Raw genomic sequence first — 15,666 nt, 5'->3', positions numbered from 1 at the left:
TAATGCTTCAAATACTATATATTGTAATTTACCTGCTACACAATAACAATATGCTATTCATTCTTTGATTTTAGGCGTTTATATTTCTAATGAGATGTTTTCATTTTTTGCATAAAAGCTTCTTCCGGTATATTCTTGGCATAGTTTTAGACATTAGGCTTTCAATTTATATAAGCACGCATGCCCTGATACGACAGTGAGTCATGCATACGTTTGGTGAAGCAAAGTAGTTCGTATTAAATCTGTTTAACATCCAAAGAATAAGAAGCATTCATAAAAGCACTAGTACTATTTCTACACAGTTATACATACTTACATAAAACATTAATAACATTAAATTTATCAATAAACTTTAAAAAACACAATCATATTCTCATTTATAAAAACAGATTAGTTCCGATAATCCAAAAATAGTTTCAACTACATTAACTGACCTATATTCTAAACATAGTTTCAACATACATTAACTGACCACATGTTTGTCCTCACCGCGGAAAAACGACCATCTGATAAGCTCTTCATTTTAAAGGGTATTATTGCTAAAGTTGCTCGTAAAAATAAAATAATTTTCCTTAAAGAATTAAACGTGTAAGTTCTTAAAATTTGTCTAACGTATGCTATCTAATCAAAGCACCAACAAACGATTAAAAGGAGCATTTACTGTAAGTTTAAATACATGGGGATACGTCGACTGAATTGATATAAAGATGTGCATTTTGAATGGAATAATTGCTGAAGTTGTTTGTAAAAATATGATTTTCCTTAAACAAAACGTGTATGTACATAAAAGGAAATGATATATATATATATATCATATATATATGATGTATTGTATTTTCCTATCCTATGATATATATTCAAAGCAACGAAAAACCTTTAGAAACGATTGAAATTGGGCATACATTGTAACACTAAATACATGGGGATGGGGGATTACTTCGATTGAAGTGACATTTACAAAAACAAAATGACACAAGACGCCATAAAGATATAGATATGTTTGTTTCTTCGCCCAGTGTGGGCACAAGCGCTTTCGGCACATTTTTCACTTTTATTTATGTGCCATTCCCATAGTTCAAATAAAATTTGCAACTCTCACATATTTGCCCGCAGATAGTCTTTCAGCGCCTCGCGCTTTGATTAACCTATTAAATCTACTGCTATTTACACTATTTCAGTTGCACTTAGATGTACACATCGAGTTTAAACATGTTTGAAATGTTAATGTGGTAAATACCCATCGAATTCCCCTAGTAAAAAAATATTTCATTTTTTTAGATCAAGATTAGACCACCGGCTGTTACATTCGTAGACGGATGAGGTCATCACGTCGTTTCAGTACAGCACTGATAACGAAGTAAACATAAGAAGCCAAGTCATATAAGACTGCTGATAAAAGATCAGCTCGAATCTTTCATATTTAGTTCATGAATTGATATTTTACAAACGCTTTATGTAAAATATAAAGCTTCAGCAACTTTCCAAATATTGATAAATTGAGATATATTGTGAATTTTATAACTGAATTTAACGCATTCAGTCATAATTTTTTTTTTCGATCATAATACTTATATATTCTGACAAGTGTACAGTTTTACACATACAAAACATAACAACTGTTTTCCATTTGAAAATGGACAGTAGAATTTTCAATTCTCGAAATACCTTTTTATGTCACATAAATTCAATTTCTTTAGCAATGATTTTAGTGAGACACTGGGTTAACAAGCCTACTCAATAAAATGTTTATTGGTTTACTGTTTCCCAAATACCATTTATCTATTATGTTATCTGCGTTTCTAAATTTACATGTTTATCTGTCTGATTATCGGAGCTAATCAATATCAGAATATAACTATTTTTAGATCGTTATATTAATCAGATTAATGAGGGTCAAGATAATGGAGGCTCTGGTAGGAAGATAACACACAGTATTGATATTCACTCTAGTTTAGCCCATGATGTTTCAGAAATTATTACCGACCGCAAGTGTCCCATCGCCTGCAGGATTTGTTATTTAAACCTGACGTGACCCTGAAGCACGCTTATTTGTAATGGTGATTTTTTATTTGACTTTTATGAGATAAGAAACAAATATAATTATTGTCTTAGTGTTTAAATAGTTGTATCCCAGGTTTCGCATTGCTAATGCTTCAAATACTATACATTGTAATTTACCTGCTACACAATAACAAGATACTATTCATTCTATGATTTTAGGCGTTTATATTTCAAATGAGATGTTTTCATTTTTTGCATAAAAGCTTCTTCCGGTATATTCTTGGCATAGTTTTAGACATTAGGCTTTCAATTTATATAAGCACACATGCCCTGATACGACAATGAGTCATGCATACGTTTGGTGAAGCAAAGTAGTTTGAATTAAACCTGTTTAACACCCAAAGAGTAAGAAGCATTCATAACAGCACTAGTACTATTTTTACACAGTTATATATACTTAAATAAAACATTAATAACATTAAATTTATCAATAAACTTTAAAAGCGAAATCATATTCTCATTTATAAAAACAGACTAGTTGGACCTATATTCTAAACATAGTTTTAACATACATTAACTGACCACATGTTTGTCCTCACCGCGGGAAAACGACCAACTGATAAGCTCTGCATTTTAAAGGGTATTATTGCTAAAGTTGCTCGTAAAAATAAAATCATTTTCCTTAAAGAATTAAAACGTGTAAGTTCTTAAAATTTGTTTAACGTATGCTATCTAATCAAAGCACAAAAAACGATTAAAAGGAGCATTTACTGTAACTTCAAATACATGGTAATGGGGATACGTCGACTGAATTGATATAAAGATGTGCGTTTTGAATGGAATTATTGCTGAAGTTGTTTGTAACCTCTTAAAGTGTGCAGGCATGTGAAAATGGGACAGTTATCAACCAAAAGAAGTAACAGTGGTAAAAGCGTATACTCGGTACTGGTTTAAACGTAGAACTGTTGTATCCCAATTATTATGCCTTACGTCGAGCAGGGTAAAGATCCGAAAAGTAATTTCGAAAATAGTTTAGGTTTCGCACCCGACTTTCTCGTATCTAACTCAGTTTCTTTAAATCTTCTAATATATGGGTTTGGCTGAAAACTCTAAATATCGCATGTCAAATTTGACATTTTAAAAGAATATATATCTCGGCGGAGTCAAGTCATAGAGAAGCCATTCGGCGCAAGCAGACCCTCATTAACTCTAATAAACCTGCATGACTCTCTGTCACAAAGATAATCACCCGATGTCATTACACATGTCAAGACAATCGCACTTTCAAAAACATGACGTTGTCGGCACAGGTACGATTGTTCAAAACTAAGACCAGACTTATGAACGTTATGGTGCTATCGCAATGGTTCTGTTATGTTTTAAAGACAGCAAATGCCCAAATTATTGTTTCTCATGAATTGATGTTACTCGTTTGAGTACATGTGTTCGTTTTGATACAAAGTTTACGATTATGACACGAATCCTTTTGAGGATAGTTGGTTTTCATTGCCGACATTCATTAACAATCGTATTGTATTAGTTGTAGGATTAATATAAGTTTATCTTGATTTTATGTCGCATTGAAACTTTAATAACATATAATGGCGGCTCGGTCTCTTTATTTATAGAACTTCAACACAAGGTATCCGAGCTTTTCTGATTGGTTTACAACGTATTTCGTAATACCTTAGATACAAAGAGATATAAATTATTATAACGAGGTATTTTAGATAAGATTGTGGTATGACATGTCATACCACAATCACTAAATCATCGTACGTTCGCTGATGTCAGCATTATATCAGTTATATTTGTGGGAGTGAGTTCTGATCATTTTGGGTTTATCAGTCACGAAGAAAGGAGGAAAATTATTAAGGTTTGATTTTTATTTTTATTTAATCAAATTGTGCTGTTTATTTTACAATGTTTGCCTTCGTTTTGTTAAGCGTAGTGGCTTTTTTCGAATAATTGTTTTGACAATCAACTTGTTGTCAAAGTTTGGGAATAACTATTGATATTTTTTTCTACGAAAGGAATGAAAAATACGCTGGCGCTTTTAAGGTTTATTTCGCAGAATTTTCCTGTATTATTAATAAACTTCAAAACTTTTAATTTGTTTGAATATTGATTGTATATCGTAAATCACATAAAAAGGATATGTCAAGAGTTTTTATATACTAATCACTAAAATTATATTTACGGCGGCGCATTTATATTTTGTTTCGCATATTTTGCCTGAATAGTTAAGAAAATCGCAACTTATTATTTATTGTGTATATTATTTGTTAAAGGACTCTCAATGGCTATTTTGACGTTATCGAATATATATATATAAAGGATCTATCCCGAGTCTTTATCAAATTTACATTTTTATTTAGCGAGTTAAGAAATAGGTTAGTATGCCAACCTTTCATAAGTGTGCATACCCTAAGACGTGTTACTTATATATTTAAAACATTTATTGCATACAATTATCAATACAGTTTTATAAAACCGTCAATATGGCACATACCATTATTTATTTTTAAGCGCTTGTAAAAACTGTTATCAATCCATATCGGTCTTTTAACAATCTATTGATAGGTGTACCTCTTTTCAATTCATATCTTTCTAACGTGAAGTCCGTAAATGAAGCTTTTAAAAATCAATTGATTTGTGTATCTTTTGAGCCATAAAACTATGTGATGATTTATTACTCGTTAATGACGCAAAATGAATGCAATCAGCTGTAAATAACTAACTATGTTTTCTAATGAAATATACACTATGTATTCTCACCTTCAAACTTAATAGTAAGTACTGTACAAGAAACGTATCATTCTGTATTTAAGGTAAAAGTATACGCAATTTACAAATGGTAGTACACCATATCATAAGTAACAAACAACTCTAAATGTTATATTACTATTATATAGAGCATAGAGTGTTCACTGTATGTTATTATCTCACTATACACATAACTTGTCTTATCTTATTATTTATTTAATTATTTGTGCTATTTAAACCCTCTTTATTGTGTTATCATATCTTTTTATATACATACAACTAGTATTTCAAGTGCTTTAGTACTATAGATGATAAAACACATCAACAGAGAGTTGTTCATATATGGGTCATCTACTGGTCACGACAAATATCTTATTAATTTTTGTGCATCCCGAGCTTGTTCGCTTTTAAACTAGGTCTTAACATAGCGAAACCTGGTTGTAAGAATGGCGCAAAAAACTGACCTATGATACTGAATAACTTGTGTATGGATTGAGATATTCTTACCAAACTTTGTATATATATTTCTTAGATACTTTTCACGGGATTGCGTTTGTGGTCCCTAAGATCAAGGTCAAAGTCAATGTTACTTTAATGTTGTCAGTGTAATGTATATAACAGACCAAAAACGGGAGGGTTTAATATAACTTTATTACATTCATACTCATACGCACACGATCTTGAATCTAATCAATAACTGAACTATCAACATACATGCAACTGTTAGCCAGAGGCGGGCTTATCATACACAGAGGCGGGCTTATCAATACTGGGCTCTGGCTGGCCACTACAGTTACTAAAGTAGAAAACGGTTTGAATAATTTGAGTGAGGGTTGACGTATTGTGACCAGCCAAACTTGGTAAATAGGATGGGTTTATGGAGAGAGAACTTTCGTGGAATTATGTTTGGGGCGTCTAGGCTCAAAGTCAAGGTCAAAGTTACTATTATAGAAAAACAGTTACACTGTTACAACCTTATCATCAGTATTGAATATTTTCCGTAAAAGCATTATTTAGTAAGTAGTTATACGTTTATTACACAATAATGTATTTTTACTTTATACCTGTATCTATAGCACACTGTACAAGAAACGCTACATTAAACTATACGCAATGTAGAACTGATTGTACACGTTATCATAAATAGCAAACGATGCTAGTTGGAATAATAAACAAATTACATAGTGTACATCCAAATGATCACTACATTTACTAATCTTACTATATTCAGTACATGTGTTATCTTATAATGTCATTAATTGTATATGTCATTTAAAAAAAAAATGTCATATCATATCTATTTCTACACATGAAACCATATTTAAGTGCTTTGGAAAGAAGATAAAATATATTAACATATAAGTATACTTTAACATATATGGGTCAACAACTAGTCATGATCAATATTTTGTTAAATTTTGAACAACCCCGGCTTGCTGGTTGTTTTGTTATTTATATGGAGAGATGGTTTATTTTGAATACATGTTCAATAAGCCACATGGCCCGTGAGAAAAACAAAATACACGATTTAACATTTACAAATGACATAGCAAGTGGAGCACGTAAGGCTTGTTTAAATTTTACGATAGATTTTACAGCTTACGAAGGACATGATAAGAGACAACGTAATACTTAAAGGTGCAAGTCGACATCATATACGGAGAAGGTGTTCATATACCTATATTACTACATACAGTGTCAACAAAGTGCCACATAGAAATCTGAGAAAAGTGAACTTTTTACACATTGTACATTTACACATTTCAAAAACAAAATTATCGATCTTCAATACATACAAATCAAAGGACAAATTTACCAATACATAAAATGAAATGTAAGGCAACATATTACAAAAGATGTAATATGGGTCAAACACTTATCTTTAATAACCGCTTTGTTGAATTTACGGACTTGGGGTCTTTTTGTTTCAATATATTGGACGAGACCCTTCTTTATTACAAACAGTCACTCTGGTCTTGACAATGAATCGGCTTTAAAATTAATAGCGACCATAGCTTGATCATGAATAACATTCCTTTGAAATATGGGGACATCGTGCTTATTCTTTTTTTATTGGTCAGAAATCATTTAGTGAAAAAGATCATTGTGACCTTGATCATGATTTTTCTGACTGCAAAATCAATGGCGGTCACCTACTGTCGTGTGTAATTTGAAAATAAAACGGTGCTCACTAGTTGTAATCTTTCAAATGGAATCTATTTGATTGATTTACTTCATCATTTATGGGAGGCAGGGGGTATTAATGTGCAATGACCGACGCTTGTGGATGTTGTGTACCCTTATCTTTGTCCTTTTTGAGTTATTGATCAGATATTAATTTATTGCGGTAAGGAACTATACAGAATTAAAATGCAGCCATCTACCTTTCATGCCAAACCTTCTTGTAAAATGTATTGACGTTGGCAGTATTATTGGAAATCAATTAAACGAACGAACGGCCAATGCGCCATAACGGTTTTGTTCCTTATGTCGCAGCAGCTAGGAACATGCTTGAAAGTGACAAAAAGATATCATGCAAAACATGTTTAGTTCAAAGAAGAAACTTCATTGTATTATTGGCAGCGACCAAATAGGATAAAGTTTAGATAGTAAAAAAACACTCTTGTAAATTTGTCAAAGTTCTCTAGACATTTGATGAAACTTATTTTTATTACCTTCCCGCTAATATTCCTAGTTTCGCAGGTGGCATTCATTATCCCCACGATGTCCTTTATTCATGGCTGGAAAATACTTAATGATCTCTGGGAGAGGAATAAATTTGTTATAACTCCAAGATCTTCTACACCATTCATTAATTCCTGCACGAGCTATTCGTACTGCCAGCCACAAACGCGCCTTTTTTCATTGATAAAATACCCAGAGGCAAGTTAAAGGGACTTGTTATTACTATAAATCTGTTAGAAAATCAACGAGTATTTTACATGTAAACTTTTTAAGCTGTAAAACTTTGTTTTACAAGTTGCCAAGTTTTATTGTCAATATCGCAATATAAGATCCTTTGGTCATGAACAAGTAACATTAAACATATAGAGGGAGGTCCACACACAATACAAATATTTTAACAGCACACACAACAACTGTATATGTCCAATACAACAATATACTTGAAGGTATTAAACTTAGATGCAACTGCATCAACGGAGAAAGAACGCCTTAACAAAGCAGTGTATATGGATTTAGCGAAACACCTTAAAGTGATATTATTATATGATGACATTATCTTACCAACTTATTCAGTGTATTACATGATCCTGAAATTTTATATTGTAGAACTATGTTGGAGTAAAAAGGACAGCATAGTAAACAGTGGTATACAGATTTAACCATACTGGTATTACATAGTAAATACTTGTTATATTATTACATTGAGTGAACACAATCTTAGTATGGATAATGCAATTCTCTAATAAACATTCATACCAACTTGGGATGCGAATTCAAAGTATTCGACCAATGGAGTACAAACTGATCATAAAGACGTTGCCGTTAAGATAACGGGCAATTTTTATTAATATTATTGCTATACCAAATATAGATAAATCCAAGAGAGTCTAATAAATTCAGACCAGTTATCCTTGGCATTACTATATGGGAAAATAGCGGCATTCACTTGTTTATTAAACATGTGATTTATTAACGAGCTTTGGGATTTTTGACGTTACATATGATTGTAAGTGCTCTGATTTTACATAGTATAGATAAAGGAAAACGACCAAGCTCACCCAGAACTGTTGCATTAGATGTTTGAGTACGAATGCCCAGAATATGTTTACAAAACCTGAGATGAACTTTGTCAACCTCTTTCATAGCATAAATTCCCCAGACCTCACCTCCGTACGTATGGACTGGGGCAATCATTGAGTCAAACAATGACAACTATCCTAACATCCAGCTTTAGTCTATTGAATATAAGGTGATTATATGCTTTGAAGGCTTGATCTTTCAGTGACAAAGTTTGTCAACCTCTTTCATATTATTTATTCCCCAGACCTCACATCCGTACATAAAAATTGGGGGAATCATGGAGTCAATTAATTACAACTGTCCTAACATGCAGCTTTAGTCTACTGAATATTGATAAAAGGTGATTGTATGCTTTGAAAGCTTGATCTTTCAGTGACTTAACAACATTTACTAAACTTCCAGTATGTTAAATCGTATACCTATGTAACAAAAGCTATCTACAATTTCAATCGGTTGAGTGTTGAGAGTCCAAACAAAATGATCAAGTGATTTATGTTATTCGATGATAAACATTTTGGTTTTACCAACATTGATTTTAAGACCTCATTTGCATGAATATATCTGCACAGCATCACGTCAGGCTTGAATAAAATAGGATCAGTTGTGAGCAGTGTGATGTCGTCCACAAATAGTAACATATACAGGTTATGAACATGTCTTTTTATCAGATTATCAAATCTACATTGCCTTTATATACTTTATCAAAAATAAATAAAAGAGGAGAAAGGGGTTCCCCTTGTTTTAAAAACTATAAAAAAAGAATATGACGATCAACGATCATATTATTCAAGTCTTTGACGCATGCCTTTACATTTCATGTAACATTAACATTTTTAAAATTTCACTACATAAACGTGACAAAAGCCTTTTCATAGTCAATAAAAGCACAGTATAATTAACGTTTCTATGATAACACTTTTTGAATACTAGTGCGCAAAATTAATATACAATCCAGCGTACTGCAACTATCGCGAATGCCAAATTGAGCATTATATAATAGAAAGACAAATTGGGCATTATTTGAATGTAGATTTAATTTAATTTAATTTAGTAGTAGAAGTAGTAGTAGTAATAGTAGTAGTAGTAGTAGTAGTAGTAGTAGTAGTAGTAGTAGTAGTAGTAGTAGTAGTAGTAGTAGTAGTAGTAGTAGTAGTAGTAGTAGTAGTAGTAGTAATAGTAGTGGTAGCGGTAGCGGTAGCAGCAGCAGCAGTAGCAGCAGCAGCAGCAGCAACGGCAGCGCAAATAGTAGCAGTAGTAGTAGTATACTTTCATAATTCCAAACCATTTCCACTTTTTAAAAAAATGAATGCGAAAAAGCCATTATGAAAAATAAATGTGTAAGATTTGTAATGGTCAAAGGCATTTCAAGGGTATTTTTTTTAGTATTTAAAGGAACTAGACACCCGCTGGTCCCAAAATCGCAGATTAAGTATTTCCTTAGCTTAGAATTATCAATACGAGCTGGTATGAGACCGATTATACATTATTTTAAATGATTGAAAAAATATGTTATAGCTGTCTAAGATGAGTTTACCCTTTCAAAAAGTGTTCGATAATTTCCTTTTCTTCTTAGAACGGTGACATCTGGATCGTTTTTTTAGAAAACACTGTAACCCTGCCACGAGAAGAGTGCCGGTCCCAAGCCCGGGAAAAGGGGAGGGCAGTTGCAAATCATCATGTAAGTATATGTTCTTGTTATAGATATACATACAAATAATTGTTCGGTATTTCTAAGGTTTTCTTCGTTTCTAAAACATGTTTGACTTATGCCCCAAAACCTGCAATTGTAAAATTGTATGTCCTTATTTTGCTTGTGAAGGTTCATAATTCTTACCAATTAAAACCATTGAAGCACTTTTACCTATTTTAAGCCATTGATTGTGCATTTCGTTTGCATTGAAAGTAGAATCTAAGGCGACCACACTAACACTTCGAAACAACGAATACCGGTCTCAAGCGCGGTAAAAGGGGAATGTAGTTGCAATTTATCATGTAAGTTTATGAAATTGTTGGAGAAGTATATGTTTAAAAATCATATTATATAAACAACAAAAAATCTTTGTTATTTCTGCAATGCTATATCTATTTTTTATCATTATGATCATTATACTTTACGGTTTGTATTACGGTACCACTAATAGATAAGTGATGTTATTCAATTTAAAAAAAGTATGATACTTTTTAATCACGCGTGCTTGTTTATTTGTTTTAAAGTCTGTAGATATTAAAAAAAGAGAACCATGGGAACCACCTGCAGTGAATTTCTCGTTCAAAAGATGAATCTTCATGGCCTGTTCGAAGAAAAAATATTACAACGTGCAACTGTTGGATTATTCACATTGATTACTTTACAATCATTCCTTTTCCTCGTCTTGACTGTATCATGGAGAATATATATGCAACCGCCGCCATTGGAGAGCAGCACGCTCTGTGTGACATGCGATGACATCAAACAAACGTACCCTTACAATGGCACAGACCACGTCATTGATGCATGGAGACAAGTATATAACGAGTCGGTATGCTGTGGTCCCATTCGCAGAGTTATGGAGCTCCGCATTCAAAACGTAACATTTTTAAACGGTTTTTATTTGAGTTTATTGTACAAGAGAGAATATACAAGCAAAAACGTTTTAGTAATTTGCATAATGGTACATAAGTATTTCAAAAATAATTTAGAGAAGCGTTAAGCTGAAATACAATGTTTTTTTTCTGTCATTCATTCAAGCATCTTTTGAAGATGTTGTAGTTCATGTAAACAAACATAAGAATGCAAGATAGTGCCTTATTAATTGCATCATGTAAATTACTTTAATTAGCTTCGTAAGCTATGTAAGTTGACGACAAATCAGTTATTATAGTAAAGATAGAGACGAAAGTAGAGTGGTTTGACAGGTCAATGCCATCAGGGAAGGTATATGCAATTTTGTTAATGATTAGTATGTCTAGATATAACTCCTTCTCAAGTTACATTTCCTTTCTTTTAACAAATACCATAACATTTCAATCATCAAATCGTTTTTTTTATATGTTACGAGTTGCAAGTGTAATATAATATTACGGCTTTCTTTTTAGGTGGTTTATTTAAAAAAAAAATGTTCGTGAAAATTTTGGTTCCTACGGCAACAAAAATAGTATGAATGTGTTTTGTCTCTCCAAAAGAAAATGGAACCTGCTATTACTCGAGAAGTATGCAAGCTAGGTATATAACAAAAATACTATTTCTATGACAACAGCGCCGGTAGAAAAGTATTGTATTGCAACAGCGGCAATACGCGGCTCTTTTGTTTAAAGTAATGTGAATTGTAATTTGTCAAAGTATAAATTGTTTTGTCTTGGTTTCATCTTTAAGGAGATGCTAAAGCAATACTTCGAAAACAGCCAATCAAATCCCAGTAAGTTATTGTTTGGTAACCAGTTAAAATTGATAACAGTCCCTAAATAAAATGTTTAAAGAGAACAATGTTGCTGATTTTTAAAAATGTAGTTTGTAGCAAACATGTTGAATGAAATTGATGCGATTGGTTATATATATTCAGTACAATAAAACTGCAAATATTTAAAAATCATCGAACATATTTTAAGAAGAAATGCAAGACATTGTGAAGAATGTGATAATCATTTTTACAGAGGTGACATCATGTTACGTTCACCAATGGCATTATATTGACAAGGATTTTATGTAAACAAACGTTTGACAAGCATTTTAACTGTTTAACAGGAAAGGTACTATTATTCTTACTATTAATTTTGAGGGAAATTGTTATCATATAATTTTATAATGTAGTTAACTTGTTATCAAAGTTCATATAAAGAGTCTTGATCTAATTCCTTAATACAGGTCTACTGGTTGGCGAATCGTTTATCACCGATTGTAAATGGGAGGGGATCAAAATCCCTAAGGCTAAACTTGTTGGAGTGATGGATAGCGTTCCAAGTGACATACTCAAAGGTAATCATAACAACGTCAATGAGATTTGAAAAGAAATGTTTTTATATATTATTTGCAGTCGCCCTCCGTTTTCCGAAAAATAAACATCCAATAAATATCAATATTTTGCAACATTTGATATTTTTTCACCATTATTTTAAGATAGTCGAGTGAATTTGTGAAATAACCAATATGTTTGAGGCTGCATGTACAAAAATTATGATAACCTTTCCTTTTTATTACTCCAAACAATTTAATTCAGTAAATCAAAATTGGCTGTGTTGAAGCGTTATCTTTATTGTTTTCATGGTGTTAGTTAGAACTTTGCTGAATCCTGAACAATATAGATTAAATGGTCATGTGATATGATTCAAATAATGTAATAAGGCCTGTAAACAAATAAACAACATATTCACCTTCTTTGTAGTTGCGGTGTCAAAGCTAATCGGACAATTAGGTTTAAGATTCGGTTGATCCGTGGTCAATGGGTAAAAAAGTTGTCTGTAAATACATGGTTCTCACGTTCGATTTCTCGCCTCACCACTGTATATAAAATGAAAAGTTTAAAATACATGTATACACAAATATGCCAAAAACACATTTCTTAAACAGTTAAAAACTTCAAACGAATATGCATTCGGTACGATGTACGGCATAAAGAAATAACACAGGCACACATACAGACACACACACACACACGCGCGCGCGAGCTCCGCGCGCGCATATATATGTTTTTTGAGATGTATGCCTTAGTGCAACATTAGATCAATATTTAATCGAGTTTTCTCATCATCTTTCCTTTTATAGGTCATTCAAAGATTCGGTGGAACAAAAATGGTCTCACATTCACTGCAAACAAATGCATTCATCTGGAACTTGAGGGAGAACTCTTCATCAAAAGACCAGGATACTACATAGTGTCTTCGACGCTGAATGTTAGTACGGCAGGAAAGAACATAACAACACCAGCAACAGCAACATTCATCCACAGCCTTAATCTGCTCTCCCACAAATTTGGAACAACTGATGTTCTTATGCAAAGTCAAAGATCCATCAAAGAATCAAACAACGGTGTTTTTACAAGTTTTATATCCGCGGTTTTCAAGTTGCAAATGTACGATAGGTTATCGGTGTCTGTAAGCAACCCTAACTATATAGCTCGTAACCTTTCTAGTGACCATTTTGTTGCCTACTATACTTACGACATGGCTTGAATTTAAGTTATTTCTCGAAAAACAAATTCGTATATCTTGTCAATTGCAAACAAGTTTATTTGTTTTAAGACGTGCCAATGATTGATTTAATGGTTTACGGTATCTTTAAACGGTCGGATGTAAACACAAATCTAAGTTTCAAAGAAATTCACGGAGTATTGGTAATGTGATAGTGACACCCCAAAGAGTTGAACCCTCTGACCTTGAAAACAATATATATTTCAGCAGTACTCCCGAAGAACCTAGACGGCTGTGAATGCTCCAAAACACACACTATGCTTTTACTTTGAAATAAGGCTAAAAGAAAGCTTGATTGGGATGAGTTATTTGATATAAGTCAAACGTCTTTCTTACAAAGTTTAAACATTACTAGCAACGAACAGTGGCAGTTCTAAAATGTTCTACTGACAACAACTGTAGAAGTCTTCGCCATTTGAACCTGACACTTTTGCTGTGCAGATTACTACGTTAAGGCTGTGCCGATGTTGAAATTATAATCTTGGGCTTAAAGGTCTTAATTTTCGATTTTCGCTAAGACAACCTTGCCACTTGCTGTAATATAGAGCTCCTGTCAGTTGGGAATCTAAAACTAGTAATGATATTGCAGTATAATATGTCATGGGTAAATTTGAATAAAAAATGGTATCGTCTCTAAAACTCTGTGACAAACTGCAAACTATTATTTTCATTGTATTTTGACAGTACTATTCAGTCATTATATTATCACCTTTGTATCTTCTGTATATGTATATAGTTTTAAAACCTCTAAAATATTGGGGCCCTGTTTATATTTACACCCGAATTATTGGGTCCACGGTGTATTTATTGGGGCATACCTCAATATTGGGTCAAAGACCCAACATATAAGGACCCAACATAATTGTTTGTTTTAAATGTATCTGCAGGGTCAAATACGTGATTGCAACCTGTATTCCTAAACACATTTATTGGGTCGCAATTTCACTGTTGGGTCGCCAAATATACACGCACCGTGTTTCGTGTATATTTGTATATTATATTATATATTTTGACCCAATATTGCAATATATTGGGACATCACAATAAAGTGGAAAAGCTATCGTTATTGGTATATGTTATACTTATTTTTTTCCATACACAGTAACAACAAACCTTAACGTAGCAATATAACACCTTAACCGTTTAGTTGATGTACTATTATATAGATGATGACATCATTTTCTATAAATAATTCAATTTTTTTTTTTTGCTTGTGAATAGCTTTGAAAATATGATGTAAAATGGAGAATTTGCTCCTTAGGAGCAAAGTTTCCATGTTTCATCGTGTTTTTAAATATCACATTCTACATTCTCTAGATGCGTTAGAATGTGTCTCTATCAGTTATTGGGTAGATGTGAACATTAACATGTAACTCAAAATAATTTAATTCATAGAATAACTCCTATGTCAGCCAGTATAGATCCCAGGAAAAAAAATCAGGCATTCTAGTGCAAGAAAACTTTCTAAATATTACTTTCTATGAAGTTTAATGCTCCTTCCCTAAAAATCTGTTTCTTAAATGCTAAATAATGGTTTATTTTTTTATTTCTTTCCTGTACATCATCGTATCACTTCATAAGCATACAACTTGAATCCAAATGAGACGCCGAGTAATTGGACGTCCCATTCGGATCCAAGCTGGTTGACATTCTGATATGAGTTAACAATCAACATACAATAGGGGAGTGGGTACACTGACGAGCAATGAAAATGCAACAAGTATTTTTGAGTGTAACTACAAAACGTGCATTTTCGTAGACAACAGACCAAGACATATTTCATATAAGTTACCTATGCTACTCCCTGAAATGGGTTTTGTTTTCTGAAATCAACCATGACTGACTACGGCCGGACTTCTGGCGTATTCAACGTCCGCGACGCGCACGCTTTCTTAGCGACGTTTTTAAAATTCGTTTTTACTTTTATTGCACGTGTGCGTTGATTTACTTTATGAAAATCACCTGAAATAG

The 15,666-nt window shown here is 32.7% G+C and overlaps 1 protein-coding gene across 2 annotated transcripts; it reads left to right on the top strand.

Moving 5' to 3' along the window:
• The first annotated feature begins 10,139 nt into the window (after positions 1-10,139).
• Positions 10,140-14,413, top strand: LOC128203447 (uncharacterized). Of its 2 annotated transcripts, none has more exons than XM_052904876.1 (6): positions 10,140-10,210; positions 10,439-10,524; positions 10,747-11,099; positions 11,885-11,927; positions 12,374-12,484; positions 13,271-14,413. In XM_052904876.1, exons 3-6 carry the CDS (start codon positions 10,773-10,775, stop codon positions 13,675-13,677), a joined length of 888 nt encoding a protein of 295 aa, XP_052760836.1. In that variant the 5' UTR covers positions 10,140-10,210; positions 10,439-10,524; positions 10,747-10,772; the 3' UTR covers positions 13,678-14,413. The 2 variants fall into 2 exon arrangements, with proteins under 2 accessions (XP_052760836.1, XP_052760827.1); XM_052904867.1 differs by having other exon boundaries at positions 10,154-10,210; positions 10,436-10,524.
• The last annotated feature ends 1,253 nt before the right edge of the window (positions 14,414-15,666 follow it).

Source organism: Mya arenaria, chromosome 2 (genome assembly GCF_026914265.1).
Source record: "Mya arenaria isolate MELC-2E11 chromosome 2, ASM2691426v1".
In the NCBI taxonomy this organism is placed as follows: domain Eukaryota; kingdom Metazoa; phylum Mollusca; class Bivalvia; order Myida; family Myidae; genus Mya; species Mya arenaria.
Note: the sequence above shows the minus strand (reverse complement) of the source record. Positions and strands in the feature narration are given on the sequence as shown.